This window comes from Ilyonectria robusta (genome assembly GCF_021365365.1).
Source record: "Ilyonectria robusta strain PMI_751 chromosome Unknown BGZ61scaffold_3, whole genome shotgun sequence".
NCBI classification, from domain to species: domain Eukaryota; kingdom Fungi; phylum Ascomycota; class Sordariomycetes; order Hypocreales; family Nectriaceae; genus Ilyonectria; species Ilyonectria robusta.
Genome location: NW_025764437.1, coordinates 1,661,335 through 1,687,384, shown reverse-complemented (window position 1 = coordinate 1,687,384; position 26,050 = coordinate 1,661,335). Strand labels below are relative to the sequence as shown.

At 56.0% G+C, this 26,050-nt stretch overlaps 10 protein-coding genes across 10 annotated transcripts; 5 read left to right on the top strand and 5 right to left on the bottom strand.

Annotated features, from left to right (window-relative positions):
- Positions 1-927: 927 nt before the first annotated feature.
- BGZ61DRAFT_443221 (uncharacterized protein) lies at positions 928-1,614 on the top strand. Its single transcript, XM_046244846.1, has 3 exons — positions 928-1,027; positions 1,109-1,325; positions 1,381-1,614. The coding sequence occupies exons 1-3, from the start codon at positions 980-982 to the stop codon at positions 1,569-1,571; spliced, it is 456 nt and encodes a 151-aa protein (XP_046109628.1). The 5' UTR covers positions 928-979; the 3' UTR covers positions 1,572-1,614.
- A 3,125-nt stretch (positions 1,615-4,739) lies between these two features.
- BGZ61DRAFT_528118 (transcription factor IIA, alpha/beta subunit) lies at positions 4,740-6,597 on the bottom strand (the record flags this gene model as incomplete). The annotated part of the gene is made up of 3 exons (XM_046253202.1): positions 4,740-4,824; positions 4,882-5,849; positions 6,478-6,597. 3 exons carry the CDS (start codon positions 6,595-6,597, stop codon positions 4,740-4,742), a joined length of 1,173 nt encoding a protein of 390 aa, XP_046109627.1.
- An 890-nt stretch (positions 6,598-7,487) lies between these two features.
- BGZ61DRAFT_443213 (WD40-repeat-containing domain protein) lies at positions 7,488-10,102 on the bottom strand. Its single transcript, XM_046244845.1, has 2 exons — positions 8,048-10,102; positions 7,488-7,993 (listed from the first exon to the last, which is right to left on the bottom strand). Exons 1-2 carry the CDS (start codon positions 9,732-9,734, stop codon positions 7,872-7,874), a joined length of 1,809 nt encoding a protein of 602 aa, XP_046109626.1. The 5' UTR covers positions 9,735-10,102; the 3' UTR covers positions 7,488-7,871.
- A 424-nt stretch (positions 10,103-10,526) lies between these two features.
- BGZ61DRAFT_342332 (uncharacterized protein) lies at positions 10,527-12,945 on the top strand (the record flags this gene model as incomplete). The annotated part of the gene is made up of 3 exons (XM_046239494.1): positions 10,527-10,965; positions 11,024-11,954; positions 12,018-12,945. The coding sequence occupies 3 exons, from the start codon at positions 10,527-10,529 to the stop codon at positions 12,943-12,945; spliced, it is 2,298 nt and encodes a 765-aa protein (XP_046109625.1).
- Positions 12,946-14,966: 2,021 nt separating this feature from the next.
- BGZ61DRAFT_341925 (uncharacterized protein) lies at positions 14,967-17,514 on the bottom strand (the record flags this gene model as incomplete). The annotated part of the gene is made up of 4 exons (XM_046239468.1): positions 14,967-15,068; positions 15,124-15,304; positions 15,371-16,405; positions 16,781-17,514. The coding sequence occupies 4 exons, from the start codon at positions 17,512-17,514 to the stop codon at positions 14,967-14,969; spliced, it is 2,052 nt and encodes a 683-aa protein (XP_046109624.1).
- A 3,790-nt stretch (positions 17,515-21,304) lies between these two features.
- Positions 21,305-22,118, bottom strand: BGZ61DRAFT_130441 (uncharacterized protein). Its single transcript, XM_046237143.1, has one exon. It carries the CDS (start codon positions 21,989-21,991, stop codon positions 21,509-21,511), a length of 483 nt encoding a protein of 160 aa, XP_046109623.1. The 5' UTR covers positions 21,992-22,118; the 3' UTR covers positions 21,305-21,508.
- A 5-nt stretch (positions 22,119-22,123) lies between these two features.
- BGZ61DRAFT_443205 (uncharacterized protein) lies at positions 22,124-22,942 on the top strand. Its single transcript, XM_046244844.1, has one exon. The coding sequence runs from the start codon at positions 22,215-22,217 to the stop codon at positions 22,755-22,757; it is 543 nt and encodes a 180-aa protein (XP_046109622.1). The 5' UTR covers positions 22,124-22,214; the 3' UTR covers positions 22,758-22,942.
- A 23-nt stretch (positions 22,943-22,965) lies between these two features.
- BGZ61DRAFT_130371 (uncharacterized protein) lies at positions 22,966-23,577 on the top strand. The gene has a single exon (XM_046237140.1). The coding sequence runs from the start codon at positions 23,050-23,052 to the stop codon at positions 23,539-23,541; it is 492 nt and encodes a 163-aa protein (XP_046109621.1). The 5' UTR covers positions 22,966-23,049; the 3' UTR covers positions 23,542-23,577.
- On the bottom strand, positions 23,577-24,392 carry BGZ61DRAFT_130418 (uncharacterized protein). The gene is made up of 2 exons (XM_046237142.1): positions 24,060-24,392; positions 23,577-23,934 (listed from the first exon to the last, which is right to left on the bottom strand). The coding sequence occupies exons 1-2, from the start codon at positions 24,233-24,235 to the stop codon at positions 23,613-23,615; spliced, it is 498 nt and encodes a 165-aa protein (XP_046109620.1). The 5' UTR covers positions 24,236-24,392; the 3' UTR covers positions 23,577-23,612.
- BGZ61DRAFT_130373 (uncharacterized protein) lies at positions 24,254-25,255 on the top strand. Its single transcript, XM_046237141.1, has 2 exons — positions 24,254-24,376; positions 24,479-25,255. The coding sequence occupies exon 2, from the start codon at positions 24,648-24,650 to the stop codon at positions 25,131-25,133; it is 486 nt and encodes a 161-aa protein (XP_046109619.1). The 5' UTR covers positions 24,254-24,376; positions 24,479-24,647; the 3' UTR covers positions 25,134-25,255.
- Positions 25,256-26,050: the final 795 nt, after the last annotated feature.

Below are 26,050 nucleotides of genomic sequence, written 5' to 3'. Positions count from 1 at the left end.
TTTGCAACCACACCCCAGAACTGCACTGCTTGGCGCAGCTTACTACGTAGCCCGGCTCAAGCCCGTTGGCACTGTGTCGTAGACTCGTGTCGGACCGCTGGTCGATCGAAATCATGGTCCTCGACAGACTATGACGGGATCGGTTTGGCCTCCGCCCGCCCTGCCCGTTGCTCTGGGTCCTCCCCAAAGACCTCACCCGCCCTCGCCAAGTTGGTCATGTCAGCCCTGGTAAGCTTGGCTGAGGGGGCGTCTGATGCGCGGCTGTCCCGACAGACACGGCCTTCTCAGGTAACAAGACGGATTGGACGACAGTTGACCAGCCGTCAATGCCACTAGTACTAGCAACCTCGCGATCTTCGCACTTCCATCGCCACCAACGCCAGCCAGCACATCACCAGCCCTGGGCTCCCCGCGAACCCACCTGGGACGCCCTCCTCAATGTCGCCCCCGCCGCCGTGTTCGTCCCGGCCAACAGCATGACAATCTCGGGCGTCACGCCCAATCCTGGGCTCCCCCAGGCTGGTACACCACCACCACCACCACCGCTGATACGCCCACTTGGTCGAGCCCGTCCCAATATGCGGCCGAGTAAACAGAAGTGAAACTCACCCGTCAATCGACAGATTGCTAAACTGACCAAATCACTAAGCCTGGCCGCAGGCTGCAGACGGATTCGCCATGTACCAGGGGACAAACAAAATCACAAGCCCATCGTGGGGCCTCCAGCGCCTAGAGCGAGGTGACAATGCTCCCGCTCAGCCTGGCCTCGTGTGCCAAAGCCACATCGCGCCGATAGCTACATGGTAAACTGATGGGCGCTATCAATCATGCGCCTCTGCATCGCCTCTCATCCGTGTGCTGGGCTCGGGCCAGGTACTCCTCATCGGTTGTTTCTACGCGGTGCATCCTGCAATGCAACGTTCTCGTTCGCCGCGGTTCCGTTTCAGAGGCCTCGAGATGGATTCTAAGATGTGGCTGCATGGGGCCACAGCGTTCGGCTACGTACCGTGCGCCCTTGGCTAGGGAGGTAGGTACCTACACACTCTAAAGCACTTCCACGAGACCGCTTTCCGCGCGGGCAGGAAACGCAGGGTTAATTAAACACTAGGTATGTACAGAACCAACACTCTTGTCGTCTCTGTTTCCACACTTTGTTCCAACGCTTCCTATTCGCCCATCTGCAAGTGGTCGGTCAGCCTCCAGCGATATGAGTATTTGGAATGCCCTTAGGAGTTGGCGTGCGTGGGATGATTTCTCAAGCCACACGGATCGAGTAAATCGTCGCTCTCGCTCGTATCCCGGCGATAAGCGTTGCCAATTGCGAGGTAGTTCGAAGATCCAACCCTTCCTTCGCAATGGTTCCTGATGCTCACCGTCCAGTTCCTAACCAAAGACGAGGAGAGCTAGCCTCAGTTCTTCTGGCCAGGCCGCTGCGCTGCCATGCTCCTCACCTTACGCAACTCATGCATGCATGCTCGTGGGGTGGGACCCAACCAACAGTGAACTACGGCGGAGAATCCGCCGTCCATTGTGGAGACCACTCGCCAAGTCCTCCTTTCAAAGCCATTTAGGGCCTGGAGCGAAAATGCATCTCAGTCCCCATGCATTGTCCGAAATTTGACCAAGCTGTGGGTGTCGGATGCAGCCAGCCAGCCAATGTATGTTCAGGATGCGCACACCGGTCCCCTAGGCCAGGTACATTTGGAACATGTGGCAGAAACATGGGGGGTCGGACATGTACCCTTGGACCGCCGAAATCATCGGCTCAATATCACTGTCTCCGAGTACGAAACAGTCCTCTTCAAGAGCCGTAAGCTCGTACAGTCACGGAATGGATATGAGTGCTATACTGTAGACTTCAGCTCCAGGTACAAAGAGGAGGGATATGTTGCACCAAAATGCTTACACGAGCTGGTCGTTCCCTCAAGGCGGTTTCAGCTACCTCGTTCTTGGTCACAAGGGAGCCCCGTCTGCGTCGATACGACTATGCACCAGAGGTGACAATGATCACAAACATGCATCTGCGAGTCCCCCAGACAATACCCCATCTCAGGCAATTTACGGCCTTCCGCCTGACCCAGTACCACTAGCTTGGGTTGACATCAGATCTCGGATCAGGGCGCTGACCTGTCGTCAGCCGAACACGTTGAGATACCGTCCGCATTTCGTCCATGCAAGTCGGTTGGAGTACGGAATACCTGAAATGAGGTTTCGCCCTGCCTTATCCCTGAACCCTGTCACCTCCCTCGCTATCCAAAGGGCTGGGTCGAAGCCATTCGCCGCAGATCCTGGCAGGGTTGGACAATAGAAGGCTTCTTAAGTATGGGTCCACATGTCTTGCACCACTATTCGACAAACGCGCCTCGGGCGAATCAATTGATATCCCATAAAAGCGGGCAATATCGGCAGATGCTGCAAAATCGGGGCAAGCCTCATTATCGCCGTCGTGAGTCGTTGCACCCTCAACGAAGCTACCACTGCACACAGTGCGCATGACTTCCGACATATCCTCACACTTCTGGGACGGTGGGCCCAGCCCTTTGGTCCGCGGGCATATCCCTTTAGTCTTGGAGCCTTTCGCTAAACTCCAGAATGTCAGGGATGCCAGCGCATTCCTGCTATTGGGTGCGGTCAAGTCTATCTAGCCCGATGACATGGGTTCACAAATGCAGCCGATCATCTCCCCCATGCGAGGGGGAATTCCCAACCATCTAAGAAGCAACACGTCAGCCAGCGAAAATGTGCTGGAGTCAACGCCTCCCGCGTTGGGGTATCATTGCGAGCAATTTGGTTGCTACACCCCATCGGTTCGTTCATTGGGGGAAGTGTGATAATCTCCATGCCATGCAATGACTGGTCAATCCTTTGATGAGGCGACTTGTCGCTCCCGGAATTCCCTCAACTCCCGCGATCTAGGGGCGATGCTAAGCTGACGGCTAGGACCGAATCGATGCAGGTTACTGCAACATCAGCAGCCACGAGTTGTTGATACGCGATGGGAGGGAACGAGAAGTAGCCTGACCCCTCAATCCTTCGACTAGTACGGGCGTATCAACCAGGCTGAACCATTCTCTCGGGACAGGTGTGTCAGGCGACCTCTCGGGGTGGAGGGGGGGATCCTGCTGCTTACACCCCCGGCTCCCCTCCGCCGTCCAGCTACGTACTGTCAATGGGCACGGCGCCAGCGGTTTTCGGTGTAGGCGAAGACTTGCTTGGAACTCACCAACCATGGATCCGATCAGCCTCTTTGGCCAATCACTACCAGTCTGCACACACTCGTCGTCCAGGGTGGACGACGTGCAGAAGTGATGGGTGTCCGAGCGCGGTGATATCAGCCGCTCGTCCAACCAACTGGGGGACTAGTGATTGGCAAAACCCTCTATCGCAGACCGCCTCGAGGTCCCATGGTTGCGACACATTGTCTGCAGCCTGGTCCTCTACGTGGCGTGATACCTGGCATGGAGCCGCTCAGCTGGTAAATTGCTTCTAAAAAGGGCGTGAATGTGACAAAATGGGTTCTAAAGCGGGCAGTACCTTTATCACACACATCACAATAGTTACACACACTAATAACAATGCCGCTCAATCTAATAGTCTTACGCCCTCGCTTCTCTCCCCCTCCATGGGACATTCGCCGCGCCTCACTGGAAATACTCCGAGACCGAGACATCACCCTGACCCCTGTCAACTGTGCCGCATTGGCGCAAATAGCCGACCCAGACTGTCGGGTCCAAAGTTGTGGGGCCCGCGAAATTACGGTGCCGGCGGCAGTTAGGGGCATGTTTCGTTAGTGGCATGAAAGCCATATCACTCTTGACTGGAGGACTGCGAATCCAACATCACATCGTCATGCGAAGCACGACGCACGCTGAGCATGGCACTGTCGCATCGCATTTTCCCCAATCAAGGGCCGCGATCCGTGTGCGAGTGGCTGACAAGGGGAGGCTGCTACGATTTGCGAGGGATGACGGAGGGAACGCCGCGCCGCAGACACCTGTTCTAGCAGTAGCGCAGGGATTCCATGCTGATCCTGCTAGGATGTGGCACCAAGAGCCAACACTCGGTGGCTGCAGATTCCAGCCCCGGGTCGTCCCTAGGCCGCATCCGGCTCTCCTTTCAAGGCGAAAAGACGCGGACCAACAGCGTCGCACTAGTCTGCCCCATATCCGCCGGCCCACCGCTGCCTCCCTCATGTAAGGGAAGGCCGAAACACGACAGGTCAGAAACCCGGGGAGCAAAACAACAATACCAAGAAGACTAATCTTGACCGGCCCGGGATAGCTGCGAGGTGAGCCGGCGTTGTTGACTCGGGTTGTTGTCTCTTGGACCCGAGGGTGCGGTGAGGCCTTGTCGAACTAGATGGCCCCTCACCCCATAACACGAATGAATCACTACTATACTGGAAACGACCACCGATGCATCGCCAGGTGTCAAGTATCAAGGCCCAGTATCAAACGCCACGATCCCGTAGCAGTGACGAGTCTTTTTTCCTAATTTTCTTACACTATACAGACGCGGCGATGGAAACACGCCCTCGATGCGAAAAAAGTTTCCTCCGGTGAAGCCCCGATGTGATTCAGTCTGTTGGCCGGTTCAAGCGACGCCTGTGACCCTCCCTTGGTCGAGACACGGCCGGCCGCCCCAACCCACGCAATCTTTCCGCACCTGCATCTCCCTCGGTGGTGTTGTGTTGTTGGTCCCCGCCTGCATCTAAGCACGGTCTAGATCTGAACAGGCCCTTACCACTCGTACTCACCCGTGGCCTTGTGGAAGACGTATTCCTTGCCGTTGACGGTCAAAACGCCGTCCTTGAGAGTGCACTTCCTGAAGTCGTTGTTAGTAAACAAACAAGTCTCGTACGTGAAAACGGGAAAAATGCACCACTTGTTCTTGACGCGCTGGACCTTGTCATACATGCAGAGCATGATGTGACCGAGGCCTTCGTCGTCCACCTCATCCTCGTCTCGGTCCTCATCAGGATCATCGAGGTCCGAGTTAATGGCGTCCTCGTCCTCTTCCTCGTCTCCTCCGTCGTAGGCAGCCGCTTGCTTGCCCTTAGACTCGGACCTCGATCTGGCCGCTGTGGCATGTCGAGTCGCTTCCTTCAAAGGCAACATCAACCCACCACCTTCCATACTCTTGGCCTTCGCAACGATCTGCTCGTGCAGCATCCGGTCAATCTCCACCCGACCCAGTTCATGGAGGTCGCCAGAGGCGCTTCGCTCCATGAGAACGCCCTCAAACTCATCCTCGTCACCAGCTCCATCCGTCTGGCCATTGTTGATATGGGACTGTCCATTAGCAGCCCGCTGCTGCTGCTGCTGCTGCTGAGCGGCCATCTGTTGACGGTACATTTGCTGTTGCTGCTGGGTCATGGCCTGTTGACCTTGTTGTGGCTGTGAAAGCTGGGGTTGCTGTTGTTGACCCTGAGCTTGATGCTGAGGCTGTTGTTGCTGATGAAGAGCATTGATAGAGCTCGCAGCCCGTTGTCCATACTGGGCCTGGAGTTGTTGAGCGGCTCGCTGAGCAGCGACATTCTTGTTATCGTAACCCTGATACGGGGGCGGCATGGAGCCGTTCGGTATTCCGGGCTCCTGCTTAATGCCTGGCTCATTCTTCACGTAGCCACCATCCAGCTTCATGCCATTCTGGCCGTGAGGGGCTTGCTGTCCAACATTTGGCAGGGACAGTCCTTGTGGGACGTTGTGCTGTGGGGCGAACTGAGGCTGAGCATGTGCAGGCGGCGCCGACACGGCGGGAGGTGCAGATTGTGCTGGAGGGGGAGGGTCAGGCTTGGGGTCCCAAGGGAACTTGGCCACATCCAACTGGGTCAGTTTCCGCTGCCATCCCTAGATGTGAAGCCATGTTAGTTATGAATATAACGAGTACAGCCGATGCAATACAATGTATGAATAATGAGTCAAGTGGCAAAGAAATGAGAGATTATGCAGGCAGGTAGGCAGGTAGGCAGGCAGGCAGGCAGGCAGGCAGGCAGGCAGGCAGGCAGGCAGCAAGGTTACTGTGAGTAACGCAAGGCTACAAGCAGGCAGTGTTATGCAAGTTGAGTGGGTGCGTGATGCCAATGGCGAGACACGTGAAGGAGGGGAGCCGGAGGTACCCAATCAAAAGGGCTGTTGACGGCGTGGAGTCACAGCACGAGTCGCGGCAGGGGGTTGGGGCTTAAAAGACCCAAATAGTGCTGCGTCGCCCCCTCCCGCAACCCGCTGTCTCCCTCAGCGCAAGGCCCGCCAGCCAAACGTCGTCAGCGAAATGGCTCGACTGAGCTCGCCATCAATGCTGCGATGCCAGCGGCGGGCGGCATCGTCACTGCGCTCGCGGGTGTCTTCAGGGAGGGACGCGAGCGATGTGGGCGGTTCTTGGCCGTTGTCCTCTGCGCCATGATGGCTCTGGGCAACGCGCGACATGGCACACCAGGGGGACGAGTCAAAGAAACTCAACGAAACTTGGTGCTCTTACCTGTCGCAGTTCCTCCAACACTGACTCTTCGACACCGCTCTCTTCGAAATCAACTCGCGAGCTGTTGATGACCTCGTCAATGATGGCCTGGTAGACGTTGCCGACCGCCTGGTTTGACATGATGCCGGTTGCGTTCTTGGATTCGCTAGTGGAGCCGTCCTCGTAGGCAGAGGGATTGGTCGCTGTGCGAGTCTGCGGGTAGCCGACGTCGCTTGTGCCGTGCGAAAGACAGTCCTTGCAGTGAGCTGTTGCTCAAACCTCGACTCGAGGCTGCGGTAGCTTGTCGCGATCGCAGAGTAAACGGGCCGGTGCTTGGTCGGAACGGTGTGCGAAGGCGAGACGAGGTGAGGATAGGCGACTCGGTGGGAATCCCCGATGCAGGTACTTGGCAGCGGCGGTTGCCAATAAACAGGCTTAAAGCACCCGAATGCGCAGCGACAAGAGAAGATGCACTCCAAGCAATCAAATAAATACGTAGGGTCTCTATTCGCGGACCTTCCGTCGATGGGTTTTGGTCGAGCTCTTGCGCCGTGCTGTCGATCTAATCGAAGGTCGTTGCAGTCGGTGCGCCTTGGTGATGTGCAGTGGGGAGAGTTGGTAGCCTGTGGTAGATTTGGACTTCTAGAACTGCGCTGGCGGTCACCTAGCTGACTCAGCAGCGGGCTCCCACCGCCTTCGGCGGACAGGCAGACGCCGTAAGTACCTACCTACCAGGTAGGTAAGGTAGGTAGGTACCTAGGTAATTAATGACAGTAATGACCACTAAATCCGTAAGCGACTACATCTCGTTTTCAGCAACATAGGTAGCCATCTTCCGTCTTGACAACAGTACCCATTGAGCTTCGCAAGAATGATTTGATCTTGTTGCTTGATTAAACTCGGGAGTAAACGCATTAGAGTTGACTACATGGGACCAAGAGTCAGACAGAGACCACATTGCGAAGGCGCTGACCAATCAATGAATGCGACAGCATATTTCAAGGAACTCTCATGATGCATGTTCGTGACGAGGAATGTTGAACCAAACACCACGGCTATCATGGATGACTCCGTCACTACCTGTAAGACACAGGCAACAATCTCATGAGCAAGATTAATCTCATTTAATGGCACACGCTCGCAAATTATTCGCAATCAACGCCCTAGGTAGTTCAATTTCAAAAACAAATATTACTCCTACACCGCTAACCATATTGTGGCTTCGTCCCCAAGGATATCGCATCATAGCTCATGACCATTCCGTTGTGTCGTCCCTGCGTGGAGAAGCGCTTTCATACCACGAGCAAGAGGAAGTAGACTCCCCAACTCCATGCTTCAATTTGCACAACTCCGAGAGACCCAAATACCAGTGAAAGGTTCATACCTACCTGACCCAGTTGGTACTGGCATTTCATTTATCGGATGGTCATCTGCTTAACCATGTCGGCCTTGCTAGAGGCGCCAGAGGCACCGATGCCAGCGGAAGCGCCAGCCTTCTTCTCAAAGATCTTCCAGAACTTCAAGCTCTCATCGGCAGCTAGAGCGTCGTTAGCAAGAGATTATCATCTAGTCATTAAAGTGTTATTCTTACCAGCAGTAGCCAACATCTGGCCATCGGGGCTCAGGCAGCTGTGGAGAACACGGCTCTCGTGAGCGGGAATCTCCACGTTACGGACGAGAGTAGGGTAGCTCCAGATGCTCAGGGAGTTGTCGGGGAAGCCGCTAGAGCTGACAATCTCACGCTGGTGGGGGCTCCAGCGGAGGGAGGTGACCTGGGAGCCAGTGTCGATGCTGTTGACGCGGGCGCCAGAGGTGGAGTTCCAGAAGTGGATGTGGCGATCGTAGGAACCGCCGCCAGTTGCGAGAAGGTTCATGTTCCACGGGCACCAAGCGAGGGCCTTGACGGCAGCCTTGTGGTTAGTCTTGGTGAACTTGGGGACGGACAGGGAGCGAGCGTCCCAGATGGAAACCAAATTGTCGTTGCCGCCGGTAGCGAGCTGAGCGCCATCGGATCGCCACTCCAGGCCGCAGACCTCGGAGGTGTGGGAAACGAGCTCAGCAACCTTGTGCTCAGCGATGCGGACATCGTGGTTGTAGACGAGACCACTTCGGGCACCGGTGGAGAGGAGGTGCTTGTTCCAGCCCATGACACCAACACGGGTGTCGTGGCCGAACATGCTGCGGATTTTCTGGCTCTCGGCGACGTCCCAGATTTGGACTTCGCCAGTACCGAGGCCGACGCTGACGTAGGCACCGTCCCCGGACCACTTGACGCTGCTAACATAGGTGTCAGGGGAGGTCTCGAGAAGACAGCTGACGCTACCTTCTTCGGCAGACCAGACGTAGACGTTGCGCTCGAGACCAATGGCAACCTGGTTACCCGAGCTCCAATCAAGGAGGTTCAGATAGTAGTCGTCAATCAGACCAGGGGCATCGAGGACGCGCTCAGGGGCGGTAGCAATGCGACGTCGCAGCTGAGCAGAGCTAGCACCGACCGCCTTGAGAGGTCGGTTGTACTGCTGTCGGAGGTCGATAGGCTTGGAAGACTCGGGAGCAGCAGGCTTGAACTCAAGGATACGGGTGTTCAGGCTGACACCGCAGGCATTCGCCAATGAATCTTGGTAGGCCACGGTGTTGGGGGAGGGACGGGAGTATGTCTCAGGCTCGTCGTCATCATCGTTGATGTTGAGGTTCTCAAGAGCAGCCAAGGCCTCGTCAGCAGCAGTGGACAGGACGGAAGAGCTCTCCGTGCTGTTGTTCTTAGATCGCTTCCTGTCAGCCAAGTCAAGCTTGCCGGAGCCGGCGTTGGCGATGGCAGAGCTCGCTCCCCGATTGGGAATGAAGCGGTCACCACCGTAGCTCACAGTCGTCTTGGCGGCCTTTTGTCGCAGGGGAGCCTTCTTGCACTTGGAACTGGAGGGGGTCTTGATGACGAGTCCGGTGCCGGTGAGAGTGAAGTCAGAGACGCCAAGCTCCAGAGCCTTGCGAGGGGTCTGAACACCTCGTGCGATGTTGGACTTGGGGGAATCGCGGTGGGAGCTGGGTCTGGAAAGGTGTGCCATGAGGTTACCGCCATAAGTGCTGGACTTTGTGGATGGCCGGAAGTCATTGCTGGACTGTCTCTCAGGGGTGAAGGGGGAGGAGTTGAGGTTGACAGGGATGTTGACCGATGACTGTCCGCGAGGTGAAGGGGTCAGGGGCATCCGTCCGCCGGCGGTACGGGAGGAGAAAAGTCCCTTGTGGGACTTGATAGGAGTCGACACAGTAGCGGTGGCCATTGTGGATGACTTTAGGGTGTGTCAGACGGGAGGTGAGAGCGTGTAAGTGGGATCTCCAAGCAAGTAGCACGCGAATGCGTGAACGAAATTCGAGCCTCGAGGATATCGAACGAGCTCCAAGAGACTCTAGCTAAAGGTTCCTGGTTATTAGTATTTTTGTATCGTGTTCAATGTTCGATAAAATCGAAATGTCTTTCACGAACAGACGGCGAAGTCGGAGGGCGATCAGATGGCGTCGGAGCGATATGATCTAGCGGACTTGCAAGATGTCTTTCGAAAAGCGATTGAGAGAAGTTTACAGCAAAGCCCAAGGCTTTGTGAAGGTTTGAGAGTCGTGGATGAGTAGAGGGATGCGGGTTGAAGGTGATGAGAGGAGAGAAGTAATCGGTAAGAGAGGCGATCCACGGGTTCCTTTTATTTACCTTGCGCCCCGCCATATTCCTGTCCGGGCAACCGCAAGGATGACGTCGGAGCGTCACAAAAGTCCGCTCCGGAATGGCTGCCCCAACCTTGACCAATCACAAAACGGCTCAGCCAACACGCCACACATTGCCTCAGGGGCCCTTGCACAACGCCACAGACGAGGCTTCCAAATTCTCTAGTTTGGGCAGGGAGCAGGGCCTCTAAACGCATCACCACCATCCCTCACCGACGACACACGACCACGCCTGCAACGCCCCGAGCCCGCCAACATTCATCTCTCGACGTGCTCTCTCCGCCATTCGCTTGCGGCCGCATTCTTCAGAGTCTGAGATGACCAGGTAGCGACCAACTCGCTCCCGGATCTGCGCCATGGCTCAACCTTCGACCCCTGGCCAAGCGCCGCAATCCATCTTCGGCGGGCCGATCCCTGTCGCTGGAACTGCCCCGTCCCAAGGCATCGTCAGTCAGGTCTCATCCGCCCTCACTACGCAGCAGCCAGGGCCGACGCCGCCCTCGGCTGCTTCAGGATCCTCCTCGTCGAACAACACATATATCATGCCCAACTCCCCCGCAAAAGGTCGCACAGCGGCCGATGGATACCGCCCCAAGGTCACCCGCACGCTAGGACAGAGACCCGCTTGTCTAGTCAACGCCTCCGTGACGTACTGTGGGAACAATCAGATCTATGCTTTTGGCGGTTTCGATCAGTACACAGATGAGGTCTATAACCATGTGCTGAGGCTGGACCTCGTCAGTCACCAGTGGAGTCTCGTCGACAACTATGGAGATATCCCGGGCGTCAGAATGGGTTAGTACCTCGTCCCGATCTCATGGTGTTAGTGGAGTTGCTGACCGGGCGAGCATAGGGCATACTGCCACACTATATCAAGGAGATAAGCTTCTTGTCTTTGGCGGCGAAAACGAACATCGAACGTACCTCTCCGACCTCATCGTCTTCGACTTAAAGACAGCACACTGGACCCAGCCTCAGGTCACCGGGCCGATCCCCAAAGGCAGAGCCCGACATGCTGCGATCCTGCACGAGGACAAGCTCTTCGTGATCGGTGGCATTACCGGCCAGAACAACTATGTCTTGGATGACATTTGCTACCTGGACCTCAAGACATTCACTTGGTCCAAATCTTGGCGTTTCGTCGGCCGGTTCGACCACTCAGCATACATCTGGGGCGATCGAGTGTGGGTGTTTGGCGGGCTGAGTGAGGATATGGACAAGATTGGTGATTTGTGGTGGTTGGACCTCAAAGGCAACCCCCAATTTGACTCGCGCCCTCAAATTGGTGTTTTTGATCGAACCCCGATCAACAGCAGGGTAAGCGGTTCGCCTCGAGCGCCTTACTCAATGGCACAAGCCCCTGTCGTTGGCGCATCTGGGTACGCCGCCAACTCCCGAACAGCTCAAGTGAATCCGCCATCGTTCCAACTCAAATCTTTGGCTCCCATGGCGCCGGGATCTATCTCAGCCTTAAAGTTCATGTCTGGACCAGCCATTCCAGCACAAGGGTCGGGAATCCACTACCACGCCTACTCTTCAGGGACTCTGCTCGACTTCGTGACACCCGCCGCCACGATAACGCCAAGAGAATGCTCGTTATCAGCCCTCGACCTAGGAACCCTTCGCTGGCAGAAGCTCGCTGAGGGCCGTGAGATCTTCAGAACTGGGTATAGATGGCACTATTGTACCATGAATGAAGATGGGACAAAAGCTTGGTTGCTGGGCTGTCCTACTGACCTCGCAGCAACAGACTTGGGTCCTAATGGCTATGAAGAATATCTGAGGTAAGGACAAGTCAAACCACGACGGGATATTTGATTAAAAGTGCTAACTAATGACCTAATCAGTGATATCATGGAAATTGACCTCCGAAGATATGGCTTCCTGGGAGACAACCTAGCCTCAGAGTCTCGCGCTGAATCAAGACCCTCAGCGACAAGGATACTTGATCAGCCTTCCAAGGGCCTTGGAGCAGATCTCGCGAAGCTCTTTAACCGACCTCCCGAGACTGGTAGCGGTACCGACTTCATCGTCACCGCCCTAGCCGGAGACTACGATGAGGACGATGCGCTCAGCTCCGGGCTGATTCGATCCGACGAAACACCCCGAGACCAAAACTGGCTATCAGCCGACACACCAACTTCACAGCCCATCCATGTCCATAAGCTTATCCTCCAAGCACGCTGGCCGCACTTTGCACGCCTCTACAACGCTCAGATGGCTGAATTCCACACCAAGAAGATGCATATTCCGGAACCATACACGGTGGTCAAGGCCTTCCTTTACTACCTATACACGGATAGCATTCACGGCACATCTGATGCGGACAGCGATGCGACAACGGGACTCTCCGAAGTAGCGGGCCTACTGGTGATGTCCAACATTTATAACATCCCTCACCTCCGACTCCTATGCGTCAACCGCCTAGCTAAAGAGCTTGACGTCGACCACGCTTGCGTCATCTGGTATTGCGCAGGCCTTGCCAATGAGGAGTGGCTTAGGAAGCGGTCCGCCAACTTCTGCATGACGCACTGGGGCCGCATCGTCCGTACACAGGGATTCCTCCGGCTGCCACGGTCTGCTCTCGTCGAGCTCTCTCAGGAAATCGATATGGAGGGTCGCGTCGTCGGAGGTGATGAGCTGGAGTGGGGCGGCATGTCTGGGCGCTTCGGTGAAGGCATGGGCCATGGCGCCCGCAAGGAGAGCATCAGCAGCAGCCACACTCAGATGCTGGAGTCTGAGGCTGACGAGGACGACGGCATGGAGCTCAACTAAATTACATGCTTTCCCATGAACATATCCGCACGCGAAAACGATACCCGTAAACTCCCAAGGAAACAGAGAGTGGTCTGCGGCCGGAACCAGACGACCCTGACCCGACCCGACCTGACCAACCCAACTTTGCCCCCACCCCCAACTTTGATGAGATCTCGATCTACACGATGTCACGCACTGCAAGAGCACACATTAGGCCCACTTGCTCTTCCATTTCTTTGCTTTTCTTCTCCTTACCAGGCCTCCTTGTTCGGCATACGCGGGGGGGGGCGAACACAGCGGCGCTCCTGCATTTGGTTTCGGCTAGTTTAGCCTAGTTGTCTCGCTTGTGTCTGGTGTCTATTGGCCTTTCGGCATATGTCTTCCTTTTATCTTGTTCTGTTTCTGGTTCTTTGCATTGCATGGCGTTGGCTGTCGCAACAGACTTAGTCCTCTTAGATCCTGGCCAACCAATGAATCTACCTTGTCTGCGACTTGTTAGCTTATCTGAGTGGGCGTAACTAGTCCTTGGCTCCTCTTGCAACCGACCTATGCAGATCGTAAGCTGCGTCGTCATGTGCGTGCTCTGCGGCACCTTAAACCCCTTGCTCTCTTAGCTCCTCACAAGCCTTGTCAATCGCCAGGGGGCATGCTGACGCGATGGCTTGATACGTCACAGTCGACAGGGCACCGAAGGAGCAGGCGCAGCGATGATCGTGAATCGACTTTCATGTGAACGTGGAAAATCAAGGGTGGGAGTTAAGCTCCAGTCCCCTTCCAGGTCTATTGATCAATCATAAACTTTCAAAAGCGAACCTGCAGCATAGAAGCCACGCTGCCCAGTCTATATATCCTTTTTGGCTTCGTCTTCTTTTAGATAGACGCTTTGCCGCCCCATTTTTGGAATCCACGCCAGAAGTGTCAGTCCGCAGCAAGGGAGAGCCAATGGCACAACCCGCCGAGAAACCGCAACCAAAAAAACAACAGGCAACTCAACAGGGAAAACAAAACAATAGCAACGGCGAACAAAGGCGACAAGAAACAGACAACAAAAGCGTAAAAGCAAACCACCGCTGTCTTTTCGGGGCAAACAAAAGGCTTTCCCAACAATCCATGTAAATGCCAATCTTCTTCTCCAAACTCGCAGTCTTTACGCACTCATCCACCTTCAATGAAACCAATTGGCAAAAGCGCGCTGTTCTGTCCCCATCCAGCTAGGCCAAGTCCGGCCAGCCGGCCAGCCAGCTGGCCGCCGTATCAAGACAAAGACAAGAGGGGTCGTGTGAGCTACCATACCTAAAAGTAGTGGCGGAAGTGTCCAGACATTCAGCCCTTTCCAAGAGAGGGTGTAACAAAAACGCATCGAGGGTGACATCAAAATCCCTCCTCAGCCCGTCACCCTCTTGATCCCACATTGGATCCGCTCAGCCTAGTGGTGGGTGGTGTGGCGTAGACAAACTCAAAAGGCGCCAGTGCCCTGGAACCGGGATGAAAGGCTGAGCCCAGAAAGGTACAGAGCAGTGACATGGACAAGATATCGCCGAGCGGAGACTTGGACAAAGTGCCATTAGAACTGATGCGGGTAAGGAAAGCAGCAGAACGGGTAAAGATCAAAACTTTTCGGGGGGGAGGGTCGCAAAAGGGAATCAATCATATCAAATCATGCGAAGGACCAGTTGTAGGTGGAAATCCGGGCAAGAGCCCTCCGATGCATCAACGCCTTTGCGGAATGCCGTAAATCGAGGAGGAAAACCAAAGAACCAAGGGGTATTGACAAGAAAAGACGGAGCTGGCACGATGCGGTCGGGTCGAGATCTCGCGATCCGGCACGAGCTGAAGCTGGCGACGGCATCGGTATCGGCATCGGCATCATAATGATGGAGTTTGGAGGGGCGCGAGTGGGGAAGTGACGTCGAGATCCCATCCCAGCCCCTCAAGCTTTCTCGCCGGTTCAGCTTGCGACGTCGCCGACCGGTCGTGCGTTGTGCAAGCGAGGTCCGCTAGTGACAATATGCTTCCGGCAGATAGTGGCCATTCCGTTTCTATTGCATCATCTGGTCTTCGCCGATTCCTGGGAGGTTCATTCCGGCAGCGAGCGCCTGCAGCTTGAAATCTGGATTGCAGGGCAGCGAATGGGCCTTGTGCTGTTCAGGGCGTTAGAACCAGTTGTGCATCTAGCCTCGGAAAGCGGGAACTCACGTATTTCAAACCGTTTAGGTTCTTGTAGCGCTTGCCACACGTCTCACAGCTAAATGGCTTCTCTTTTTCCATGCCAAGGGTTCCGGGGTAGGGTGCACTGGTCTCGGGATTGACGATAGAGAATGTACCATCTCCATTCTCGTGCAGCTGTTGTGTTTGATGGCCGTGCGTCTTGTGATATCTAAAGCAGAGCTGTTAGTATAGGGCCTGGCACGCGCGATGTACCCGTGTGGGCGAGGGGGCTTACTTCAGGCCGTTCTGGTTCTTGTACGCCTTCTCACACCCAATGACGGGGCATTTGAAAGGCTTATGCTCCTCGGGCATCATCATGCTCTGGAGGCGTTGCATGAGGGCCTTGTTGGCGGCCGGGTCGGAAAACTGAGCCTGGTTGAGGCCCAACTGGGCCAACTGAGCCTGGATAGAGCGGTTGGCCGCTGGGAATGCGCCGTTGGGACTAAATAGATGCTTTCCGGGATCGTTGATACAGAAGTTGGAATCGTTGGCGTTCTGGTTGCCACCAAAGTTCATGTCGCCGATATCATTTGTGTTACCACCCATGGGCATGCCGGGAAGGTCCTCGTCCAAATCCACCTGTTGGCCCCTCCCTGGTAGCTGACCCTGGTGGGTAGTAAGCGTAGGCGTATTGACGGATGAAACAGTAGGATTGTTCTGAAGGCCGAAGCTTGCAGCCGCGGGAGTTGGAGGTTGAGAGGTGCGCAGGCCCTGGGTGAGGCCGGATGTGTTCATGTTCAGCTGTGGTCGCTGTTGTTGCCCAAAAAGCTGTCTCGTCTGGTGCATCCGCTGACTGTCGTCCATCTCCATAGTGCCAACGGCGTCGTCCATCTCCATATCTGCCACAGCATCCATTTCGTCGTTGAGGTTTGATGTGTTGATATGCGCATCATTGACACCCGTATTCTGCTGCCCGCCCATCATCTGCATGGCTGACCCTGTGGTCCTACCCTGCTGTCCGAGCTGTCCCGTCGACTGGCCATTCCCGTGGCCCTGAGTTATCGAATTGGTCCGGGAGTTGGGCATCTTGGGCGCACCGGGCATGCCCATCTGCGAGAACTGAGTGAAGGCATTGTTTCGGGCGGTATTGGGGCTTGGTTGCGTATGGGCCTCCTCGTAGTGTTGTAGCAAGTCGTGCAGGTTAGGCAAGATCTTGCCGCAGCAAGTGAAGTCTCTCATGAAGTTGGCCTCGAGCTTGGGGAGGTACGAGGACGAGTGGAAGGAGGGGGACTGGTGGGTGCCGAAGGGCGATGTGCCCTGCATCATAATACTGCGAAGCCATAGTGTTAGTTTACTGCATGAAGACGTTTGACAAGAGGGCGCATCAGTTTGATATGGCAGCCGGTCAGCGCCAGTAGGTGGGCTGCTTGCGCCGGACAGCCACGGAGCCCCGGTCCCCAAAATGTCTCGCCACTCCGGACGGAACCCGGACGGATCTCCGGAGGAGGGGAGCATGGTGATGTTGCAGACGGGCTCAAAACACAACCGGCGTGAGGCAACAATATACGGGAGGGGACCGTCTGGGGAGGAATGACGGATGAAATGTGAGGTCGAAGGACGAGCGCGGGTGGTGAGGAGCAGCCCAAAAAGAGGGCACAAAACGAAGCATGGGTAAATGGAGGGACAGCATGTGAAGATGACTTACTCGTCGCGGACAAAGCTCCCAAAGGACATGCCGCCCCAGCTCATGCCGCCCATGAGGCTGCCGGCAAGGGACTCTCTTCGATTTCGGTTTACATTATCGCGGTTGGGGTTGTTGACGGAGATGGGCTTTGGGCCAGCGCTGACAAACGAGTCGCCGCGGGGACGACCCATGGAAGGGTCCAGCGTGGGACCAGTAGTCATCTTGAAGTCGTCGTCAAAGTCGATGTCGCGGCCGACGAGATCGAGATCGGGGTCGGGGTTGGCAAAGGGGTTGTAGTTGCTGGAGTGGTAGCGGCTGGTAGGCGACGACGACAAGGAGGGTATTTGGGCAGCGCGCGGGGAGAAGGCGGCGATGTGGATGGTCTTGGAGGAGGTGGTGCCAGAAGCAGCGGGACGACGAGTAATAGTAGTCCCAGCGGTAGCGGCAACGGTAGCCTGAGAGGCAGCGGTCGCGGTAGCGTCAGCGCCGGTGGGAAAGTGGCCGGTGGTAGGGGTCTCCGGCTGGGGCGACGGCGACTGCGTCAGCGAGGCCGAGTTGAGGGACCCAGGAGAGTCAGGGCCAGCAGCGGCGGCGAAGTGGGCAGTCGAGTCACAGGCGCTGTCGCTGGCGGTGGCGGCGGAGACGGCGGCGGAGGCGAGGGCGGGTGTGGGTGTGGATGTGCAAGTGGAGGCTGAACCACACGGTTCCTGAGCTCTGGTGGTATCGTTCTGGAACCACTTGAATGCGCTGCGCATGCTAGGGACGAGGCAGCGATACCAGACACTGGGCCGGGAGGAGACGGTGGTGGTTTCGAGAGCGGGATGTGAGGGCGAGGCTCTGTGCGAGGGCGAGGTTCTGTGCGAGGGCGAGTGTCGAGGGTCAGCTCGAGGGTCAGCTCGAGGGTGCAGGGCCAGTCGAGTGAGCGCTGTGTCGTGGTGTGTAGCGCTGTCCGTTGCGCGTTCTTCCAAGCCAGTCTGTCTGGTCGCTTGGCTGGATTGGTCAGGGCCCCCGTTATAACTTTGGGCGGCGCTGGAAAGCCGAGACGGGAAAGGCAACAAGAGGGCGCACCTTGTGTTGCACAACCTTTTGATCGGCCTCGCGGAGCCTATCTGTGTGCCCGGGCGTTTGGTTGGTCGGCACCTTGGTGGACGAAGCCTCACTCTCCCGTGTCTGGCCGTTGCTTCTTTGGCTGACGGTGTGGCGGCCTGGGGTCGCTTGGATGTTTCGCTTGCGTCCTTCGTGTTGGACAGAGCTTGGGCTCGGCCGCGCGGTTTGGCTGAAAGATGCTGGGACCTGATGCGATGGCTGCAGCCCCGGGGCCTGAACGCGGGAAGTGGGAAATTGGTGTAAGTCAGCTCACAGAGCGATGGGCGGTGGACGGATTTAGCAGCCTGTCTGTCTTGCCGTTGGAGGTAAGGCCGTGGTGGGCTCGACGTGTTAGATGATGGCTGGCTGATGTCGGGTGGAGGATGGAGGATGAAAGATGAAGGGTTAGGAGATAGCAGCAACACGCTTCGAAAACAGGCTGTGGGCCAAGGAGGAGAACGGGGGATCCGAGTTGACCGACAGTCCAAAGATGCTGTATAATAATGTAGGTCGCCGTTGGCGGTACGGAGATAGTCCACGAGATACGAGATGGGAGTGCCGTCGGGTCGAGGTGTCGTCCCAGTCGTTGTCTGATGTTTGGTACTTAGCTGGTACCCGTTTCGCTTCTGGACAGACGGCCGACGAGAGATAAGTCGAGAGAGGATGAATGGATGCAGTGACGGACTAGACGGATGCTTCTGCTTGATACGTACTGCTTTTGTCGCCGCTGTTTGTTGCTGTAGACTATTCCCTTACGTACCGTACCAATCGACGTCTGTCCGTGTCTCTTCCCCAGGTCCAGGGTGCTTCAAGCTGCGCGAGATGGTTCCAGGGTACGTACAGGGATGGGTCCCAGCAGGTGAGTGATGCTGGATGGGGGCAGTTGTGATACAAAGCATTGTACTGCAAGAGAGGCGCTATCACGATAGTGGACTAGCGTATCCTGCCGCTTTAACGGGGAACTTTGGGGACACAAACACCTGTATACCTACCCTTATACATAATAAGACAGTAGAAACAAAATACCTACCTACCTAAAGCAAAGGATTTTAACACGTTATTTAGCATTAACTACTTACCTTTTTATTTATCATTTGAATTTAATTTTCATCCACATTGGCTATTAGTGGCAGTGGCCTTGCATCCCCTGATAAAGCAGCATTAAGATGCTGGGCGAAAGTAGGATAGCCTTTGATCGAGAGCCTTGGTTCTGGATCAAAAACTAAACTGCATCCACTCTAATGGCTGAATCAAGGGCGTCGGGCTGGCGTGGGTGGGGTCGCTCAAGGCTAGGCAAGAGCAGGCTGTGGCAGGTGGTGGCAGGGAAAGGGACGCCGCCCACCACGGCCCACCACGGACATGCTGGGCAGGTAGGTACCTGGAGGTACCACTCGCAGCCCACTACCTTACTTGAAGCTAGTGAGGTTCAGGACGTCCAGTGCGTCCAGTGGGTGGGTTCCGTTCCAGGACCCTTTGACGGACTGGGCTAAACACAGCGGATCAATATGGAGTCCATTCTGTAGCACGGTAGGTGCCGTCAAAGGGTGGCACTGGGGGTGGGCAACAGGTGGTAGTTACGTGACGTTGGGGGCAATGGCGGCTGTGTCGGGGCCAGGGCACTTGTGAGGCTCGGGGCGTGGACCTGGAGAAGTATTATTAGAGGCCTTTGTCCGTTGCTCACCCCGAGAGTCGGGGCCTCTTGGCGGCACCGGCCAGTTCTGGAGAGAGCCCGCCGGAGCTGGTGATCTACAGTGAGCACCATGTCGGTGAAGAGTCGGGGGTAGAGGTACAACAGGCGTGCTACCGGTGCTTTGGGAAGATCGCTGGCCCTCATGTCTTCAGGCCAGCCGAGTCTACCGAGGTTGGCGAGAGCTGAGCTCGAGTCGGAGCCGGAACTCAACCTAGGACGACGACGTGGTTAGGACAGTGCGTGCGTGCATCGCAAGGTGGGTGCCCGGCTACTGGAGCTGGGCCTGGAGCCGAAGCTCTCATGTGGAGTGATCCACTGGAGTTGCCAAGAGTTCGGCCGGCGGCCCCTTTGCCGCTGCTCAAGGGCAATGCCCGGCATTCGCTCAAGGCTTTCTGCATGTGGTGTCAACTACGTAGGTAAGTACTCCGTAGAGGTAGGTAGTAAGTTATGTTCCCGTCCGTCCCTCCGTCCAGTCCAGGTAGGCAGGCCGCGTCTCCTCAGTGACGGCCCGACAGCAAGGTGCCAAGTACGGGTACCTTTACGTACGACAAGGCGGCGACGCTTCCGGACTTGGGCTGGCCATGGCTGGCTCGGAGGCTACTCTCTCTAGCGGTCCGGGAATCTATGGCGTCGACTCGAGGTTCTAGTGCGTACCACCAATGCGGCGCTAGAACCTCGCCGGAGCAGCCCGTGGATGATTTCAAAAGCAAAAAACGTGGCCAACAAGTCCGTCTCGTGGATGATCAGTGGATCCAAGGCCGTGGAGGTGCGACGAGCACGGAGGAGAGATTGCGAGTGGGCGAGACCCAAGTCAGATAATGAAGACGAGGGGAAGCGGAAAGAGAGTAATTACGTAGTCTGCCTCAGATGCCATCCATACCAGAACACGTAGTGGGAGGGGAGCAAAGTCCAAGGTTTGTTAGTCGCTACACCACACCATCTCATTCATCGGAGGCCGCGTTCGAGTCAGGTCACACTGACAGGAAGAGTTTATCCATAGAGTTTATCACCATCTCCGGTTTCGTATCTCATCTCATCTCGTCGCATCGCGTCCTATCCTAACTTGGGCCATTGTGGATTTACTATCAGATCTATCTGCTATCAACCGACAAGAATATTGTCAACTACACCGTTACGCGCTACCGTCACAGCAAATAGTGCCTGGGCCGTTTTTGTGCTCGCCCTATCCTCCCCGCCACCGACGGCGTTCTCAAAGATACGCCAATCATACATGTCAACTCACCACGTCCTTCGGAAATCGAAACCGCGAGAGATCCACGATTTTAGGGCATCGCTCAAATCAACTACGGCAGGGGACGTGGGTATCAGTGACATGCCTTTGGCGTTGGCTACCTACCTAGGATCTAGTGCCTAGCCTGAACGTCCCTGATGGAGTCGACAAGGTCCGTCCGCTTTGGACTGGATCAGACCTTGCGCGGCATTATGGGTATTCGTAACATTTATCCGTCACCAAACACACCGACACCTTACCGCACAAGTACACTTTATTGGTCCGACGGCTTGAAGCAGAAGGAGTACTTTTGCTTCAGATGTATCCATGGCTAACTTGAAGCGATGGCCCGAGGACGTGGAGAGGCTATCGCAAAGAGAGTTTGCGAGGTGTGTGACTTAAGCGAGCCACCTCCAGCGCAACCAGATCGGAACGATAAGCTCCTTTGGTGAGAATCCTGGCGATGCAGCAGCCCGGAACCTAGCCCGATCGAAAACTCCGTTTCAGGCTTATGCGCGCCTGGTCGTTAAGTAAACCTTCACTAGGATCCAGGTCACTAGGATCCAGGTTTGAATAATTGCAGTTCGCTTGAGGAAAGAGACAACTTTAGCTCGGGGGATCGATTGTTGTCGTCTAGTTGTGTCACATGCAACATCCTAAATCAATCCAACTCCATCAGCCCATCGCTTCTGCATCTCCCATCACCTTTGCCGCAACGGACTGGCTTGCATTGGCTCGCATCCTAGCCAACTGGTAAGAATCCCGCACCTCCACAACCTAGGTAATTACTCTGTGGGTGGGTGGGCAGGACGTCCAGGGTCGCGTCAGGGCGCCAAGCGCGTTCCTTCGCAGGGTTCCAGTTCCCGGTTTCCAGTTCCCAAAGGCCTCTCTGCTCTGTCTCACTCAGCGGCTCCTCAGCTCCTAGTAGAATGGACAGCTCTCCGGCACATGCGGGCCTCCCCTCTGACGACTTACTTGCACATGACCATCTGATACGCCACCAGAGCTCTCCACCACAGCTCCCAGCTCTGATGGAGCAAGCGGAGAAGACGCCCCTCCGACACCGCCAGATCTCGACCCAGTCATGGCCAGTTCCAAGGACCTGGTGCCGCCCTGTACATTGAATCCCAGGCGGTACTCCCAGCACGGGGACAATGTTGGCAAGGGTGGGGGTGAGGGCCTGGGGCGCCTCTCCATTGACAGCCGTCGCCAATGGATGTCCCATCAGTAGTCACTTGACGATCCCCTCCCAGCTCGGATCAGGGTGCCAGTCACGCTGAAGTACCAGCGGCTACACTCGCTTGGCCGACAGATCTGTTGCGACTCTCGACTGCATAGGCTGGGCGTCGCCCATGCATCGGCACCTATGGCTTCGAAGAGAACCTCCACGAGGCCAATTGTCAAGGGTCTTTGGCAGTTGCAAACTGACGTCGACAAAATCCGGTTATATGTACGTGTATGCACAGGCTAGTTCCAACATATCGCACTTAAGGTACCGCCCAATGCTACCTACTTGCATGGCACCGTCGCCTATTGCCTGTGACCGGGCCAGGCATGCATATCGGCTTTGTTCGTGGCAGAATCCTCGTCACCCACATGGTGGCCAGGTCACTTCTGTTGGGAGGCCCCATACTCTATGCTGCTCATGCACTGCTCATGCGTCGCTCATGCTGTTGTACCCGCTTGTGCTGCCTGACTCATGGCACATAAACGGTGCCAGGTGGTGTCGCCGGTCAGTTTTTGCCCTGCACCGGCCAACTTCATCAACCTTTGCTGGGTTATGCTGGATTCACGGAATAACTTCAGGTAACACGCACGCTGGCCTGGCCCTGCCCATGGCATTTCCAACGGCCCCTGCTCTCGAACTAGGTCGAATCTACACTCGCTGGCGCCCATCCTCATCCAAACCCGGCCCGGCTGGAAGGTCAAGTGGGCTCTCACAGGTGCCCTCCAAGAGCACAAGGGTAGCAGACAGGGTCCCAGGGCCCTAAAAGTGGGCACAGAAGCATCATGGAACAAATTGGCTTGGCGCCAGACCTTCCATTCCACAACAGCCGCATGATATGTCAGCCAGTCCGTAATCGTGTGCGCTCTGATTCCCTGGATTGGGGGTGAGCCAACGCCGCCTCGAGTCGCGGGTCACTCTGAGACCAAGGCGGCTCGTCGAGTACCTGGGAATACCTTCGGGACTTTGAACGCATCGAGGGTCGCAGCTCCAGCCCCCATTTTATTTGAGGGGCCCATGGCCTTCTCCAGGGATCTCCGCGCGGTCATGCCGAGGTTATGGATGGTCTCGTGACCAAATTGACATCTGCCCGGCGGCGGCCGAGAAGATGGACGAGACGAGAGGGAGCATCTGGAGGATGCGGAGAGCCCACGGTGTTGAATCGACAGATCGGGCTATTCTCTGGGCATGTAACGCTGACCAGATTCATCATCAGGACCATCTCTCGTGAATATCAGATCATATCTGCCAAGTTAACCCAACAGCAGCATAGATCACCGCTGTACGTCAAGCCTCCACGCCAGGCGTTGGGGGCACAGCAGCTGAGCAGCCATGAGAACCAATGTGCTGCAGGTGATTTATTTGGCGCCCCGCGCTGCAACCCGATGATGCCCGCTGATAATGCAATGCAGGCCGTCCCATCCCCAACGACATGTTACGCCGCCTTTACTGATTCAGTCGGTCCGCATCACATATCACGTAGAGGCGCCAAACACCTAACACCGTCAAGCATGGCTTTCTCTAAATTGCATGGCGAGCTGCACGCCTAAGCAGGCTAGCCAACCATTTGCCGGCGGGCTCCCACTTCTCAACGTCCGTCCACCCTCTCCATCCTTCTGCGTCAACGGCTCAAACCTTGTCTGGGAGGAGTTCTCGAATCGGGCATAGATAGCAGGTCCAACCGCCAAGTTGCCCAGGAGTGCGGTGCAGTCAGCGACTTGCAGCTCCATTGGCCTCGGTGCCAGTAACCTAGCGACGCCGAGCAACGTGCAGAGCAAGGCGGACCCAGATACGAAGCGGCCGGACATGGAAGTAGATCGCCTTGCAAGCCAATGGCAACGTCGATCACGTCCCGAGATGGCTTGCCGACGTTCCTGGAGAAGGCACCCGTCACGTCACCGACGAGGGTTTGGCAACCTCTAACTGCAACTACGGATAGATACCTGCACCTAGTTAGTCGTTGCATCATGGAGTCTTGAGCGATTCAGATGACAACTAGCCGGAACGGGCAATACGCGGATCCCGGCCCCTCGCGACACTAGGTTATTACGTGAAGCTATTTACGCACTCTGGTTTCGTCGGCATGGTGTGGATGCCGTAAATGGCTTTCACTGCCTCTCGGATAACCAACCAAATGACTCGTGTAAGCGCAGAATCCGGCACTCTTAGTCTTCCCACCCACGTTAATAATGCGCGTGCGTCCGAGCCCTGATATCGGAGGCTAGGAGGAATCCATATTCCCATCAGCGTTGTCCTGGTATTCCGATCTCGCTCCGATCTTGGTTCTGAGGGTCTCTAAGTTGCGCAGCACTGTATCCGACACAATGAGCCTAAAGTCCTCAGCGAAATGTTCATGATTCGCATGAAGACGGATGGAATTGACAAGTGAGCGATAAATGTCCCACTGGCCCACTAGCCCACAAGCAGCCCACAAGTCACCATCAGCGCCTCAACTCCAAATTCTCTAACAACGCGTTGTCTGACCAGAAAAAGGGTTATGTCGAGTAACCTGAGATTTGTTTGAGGGCGACATCGTTGGACCCAGAGCGGGGACATTGCGTCGTCAGGTTTCCAGATGAAACAGATTGCAGCGGAGGTGAAGGCAGATTAAGATGCAACCTGGCCTGCAGGCACGTGAATCCACGAACCACCAGACATGGAAAAGGAAAAGGAAATATACATATTAGCACAAGTAATAAGGGACCAGGGCGGCCGAGTCGTCGGGACGGAAAAGGGATGGGCTTTGTACTTCGCAGTACTCATGTCTGGAACGTCTGACGCGGCCAGTTATCCATCAGCTCCGAAGTTGTCGGATCAAACGCCGATGGACGGTCCCGGCAGCGGCGTCTCCGAAGGATTCCACAGGAGGGCCGCGTTCGCCATTCGGCGTCAGTTGCAGCCGACTTCGTGTCTTCGTGTCGTCGTGTCTTCGCTCTTCGTTGTTGTGGTTAAACCTAGGATGCCCTCGCCTTCGGCACATATCCCCTTCCCGTCTGAGGCCTCGTGCCTCGTGACCATGTCGAGAATCCCCTGGTCGTATTTGACGACGATGGGTTCTCAGCAGACTTTCATCAGGCCACAACCCCATGGCATAGCTCCCGGAGGACCCCGAGCGGTTTATCGGCGAAGGATTCTAGATTAGCGCCATGAACTGCCAGACTGATTGCCTTGCGCCAGATTGCTGCCGTCGTGCTCACGTAGGCGCTTCTCGTTGATCGCGATTCGGTTCAAACGGTCGCCAACATAGCGATGGCGGCTGTGACAGAGATGGCGCAGAGCCATTATTAGCGTGGATCCAGAGCCGTGTTGCGGTCGCTGGAGTTGACGATGCAATTGCCACCCGCTGGTTCGCTGTGCGCCGGGCCTGATGACGTTGAGTAGCCGTCTATCTCCTCGGAGAGAGCATTTGGCTCGAATTTAGGTGCCCGCACTCACAACCCCAGACCCGGGCATACCAAAGCCACGTCTCGGCGGATTCGCCGACCATCGAACCCAGTAAAAGTGACGCCACTTTGGCGCTCCCGCCCGAGCATTTGGTGTCGTGCGTGCCCTGCGGCGCGGCGACATCACGCCCACAGGGGAGCTCTTAGATAATCAAAGCTACTTGCGGCGGGGGACGGATGCCGCGTTGGCCGCATTCGCCGCACCGTCGCCCGCTGTAAACCACTGTAAACCGCCCAAATCGCTGCGGCGTCTGCGGCACAACTACAACAGCCGCACCAGGTAGCACGGGTAAAGTAGGAATCAAAGCGTTCTCTTTCTTTCTCGTTTTCTTGCTCAGATCAGCAGATTGTGTAATAATAAGAAAATAACAGAAAAAATTACGGCGGGTGGCTGCGAAGTGCCAAGTACAAATAATCCACCTCCCTGGAGCCGAGTCTGCCGTTGAGCCTTATTTCCTGCGTGTCCAAGTACAAACACAAACCTCCCTTGGTGGCTTTTTACCCTAATCCTCAGCTTCGGCCTTCGCACGGTAACGACGGGATTAGCTCGGCCTTCCCTCGCAACGGACGGCACCGGAAGAAAAGCACTTCAATCTGACATCATCAGCCGTCAGGG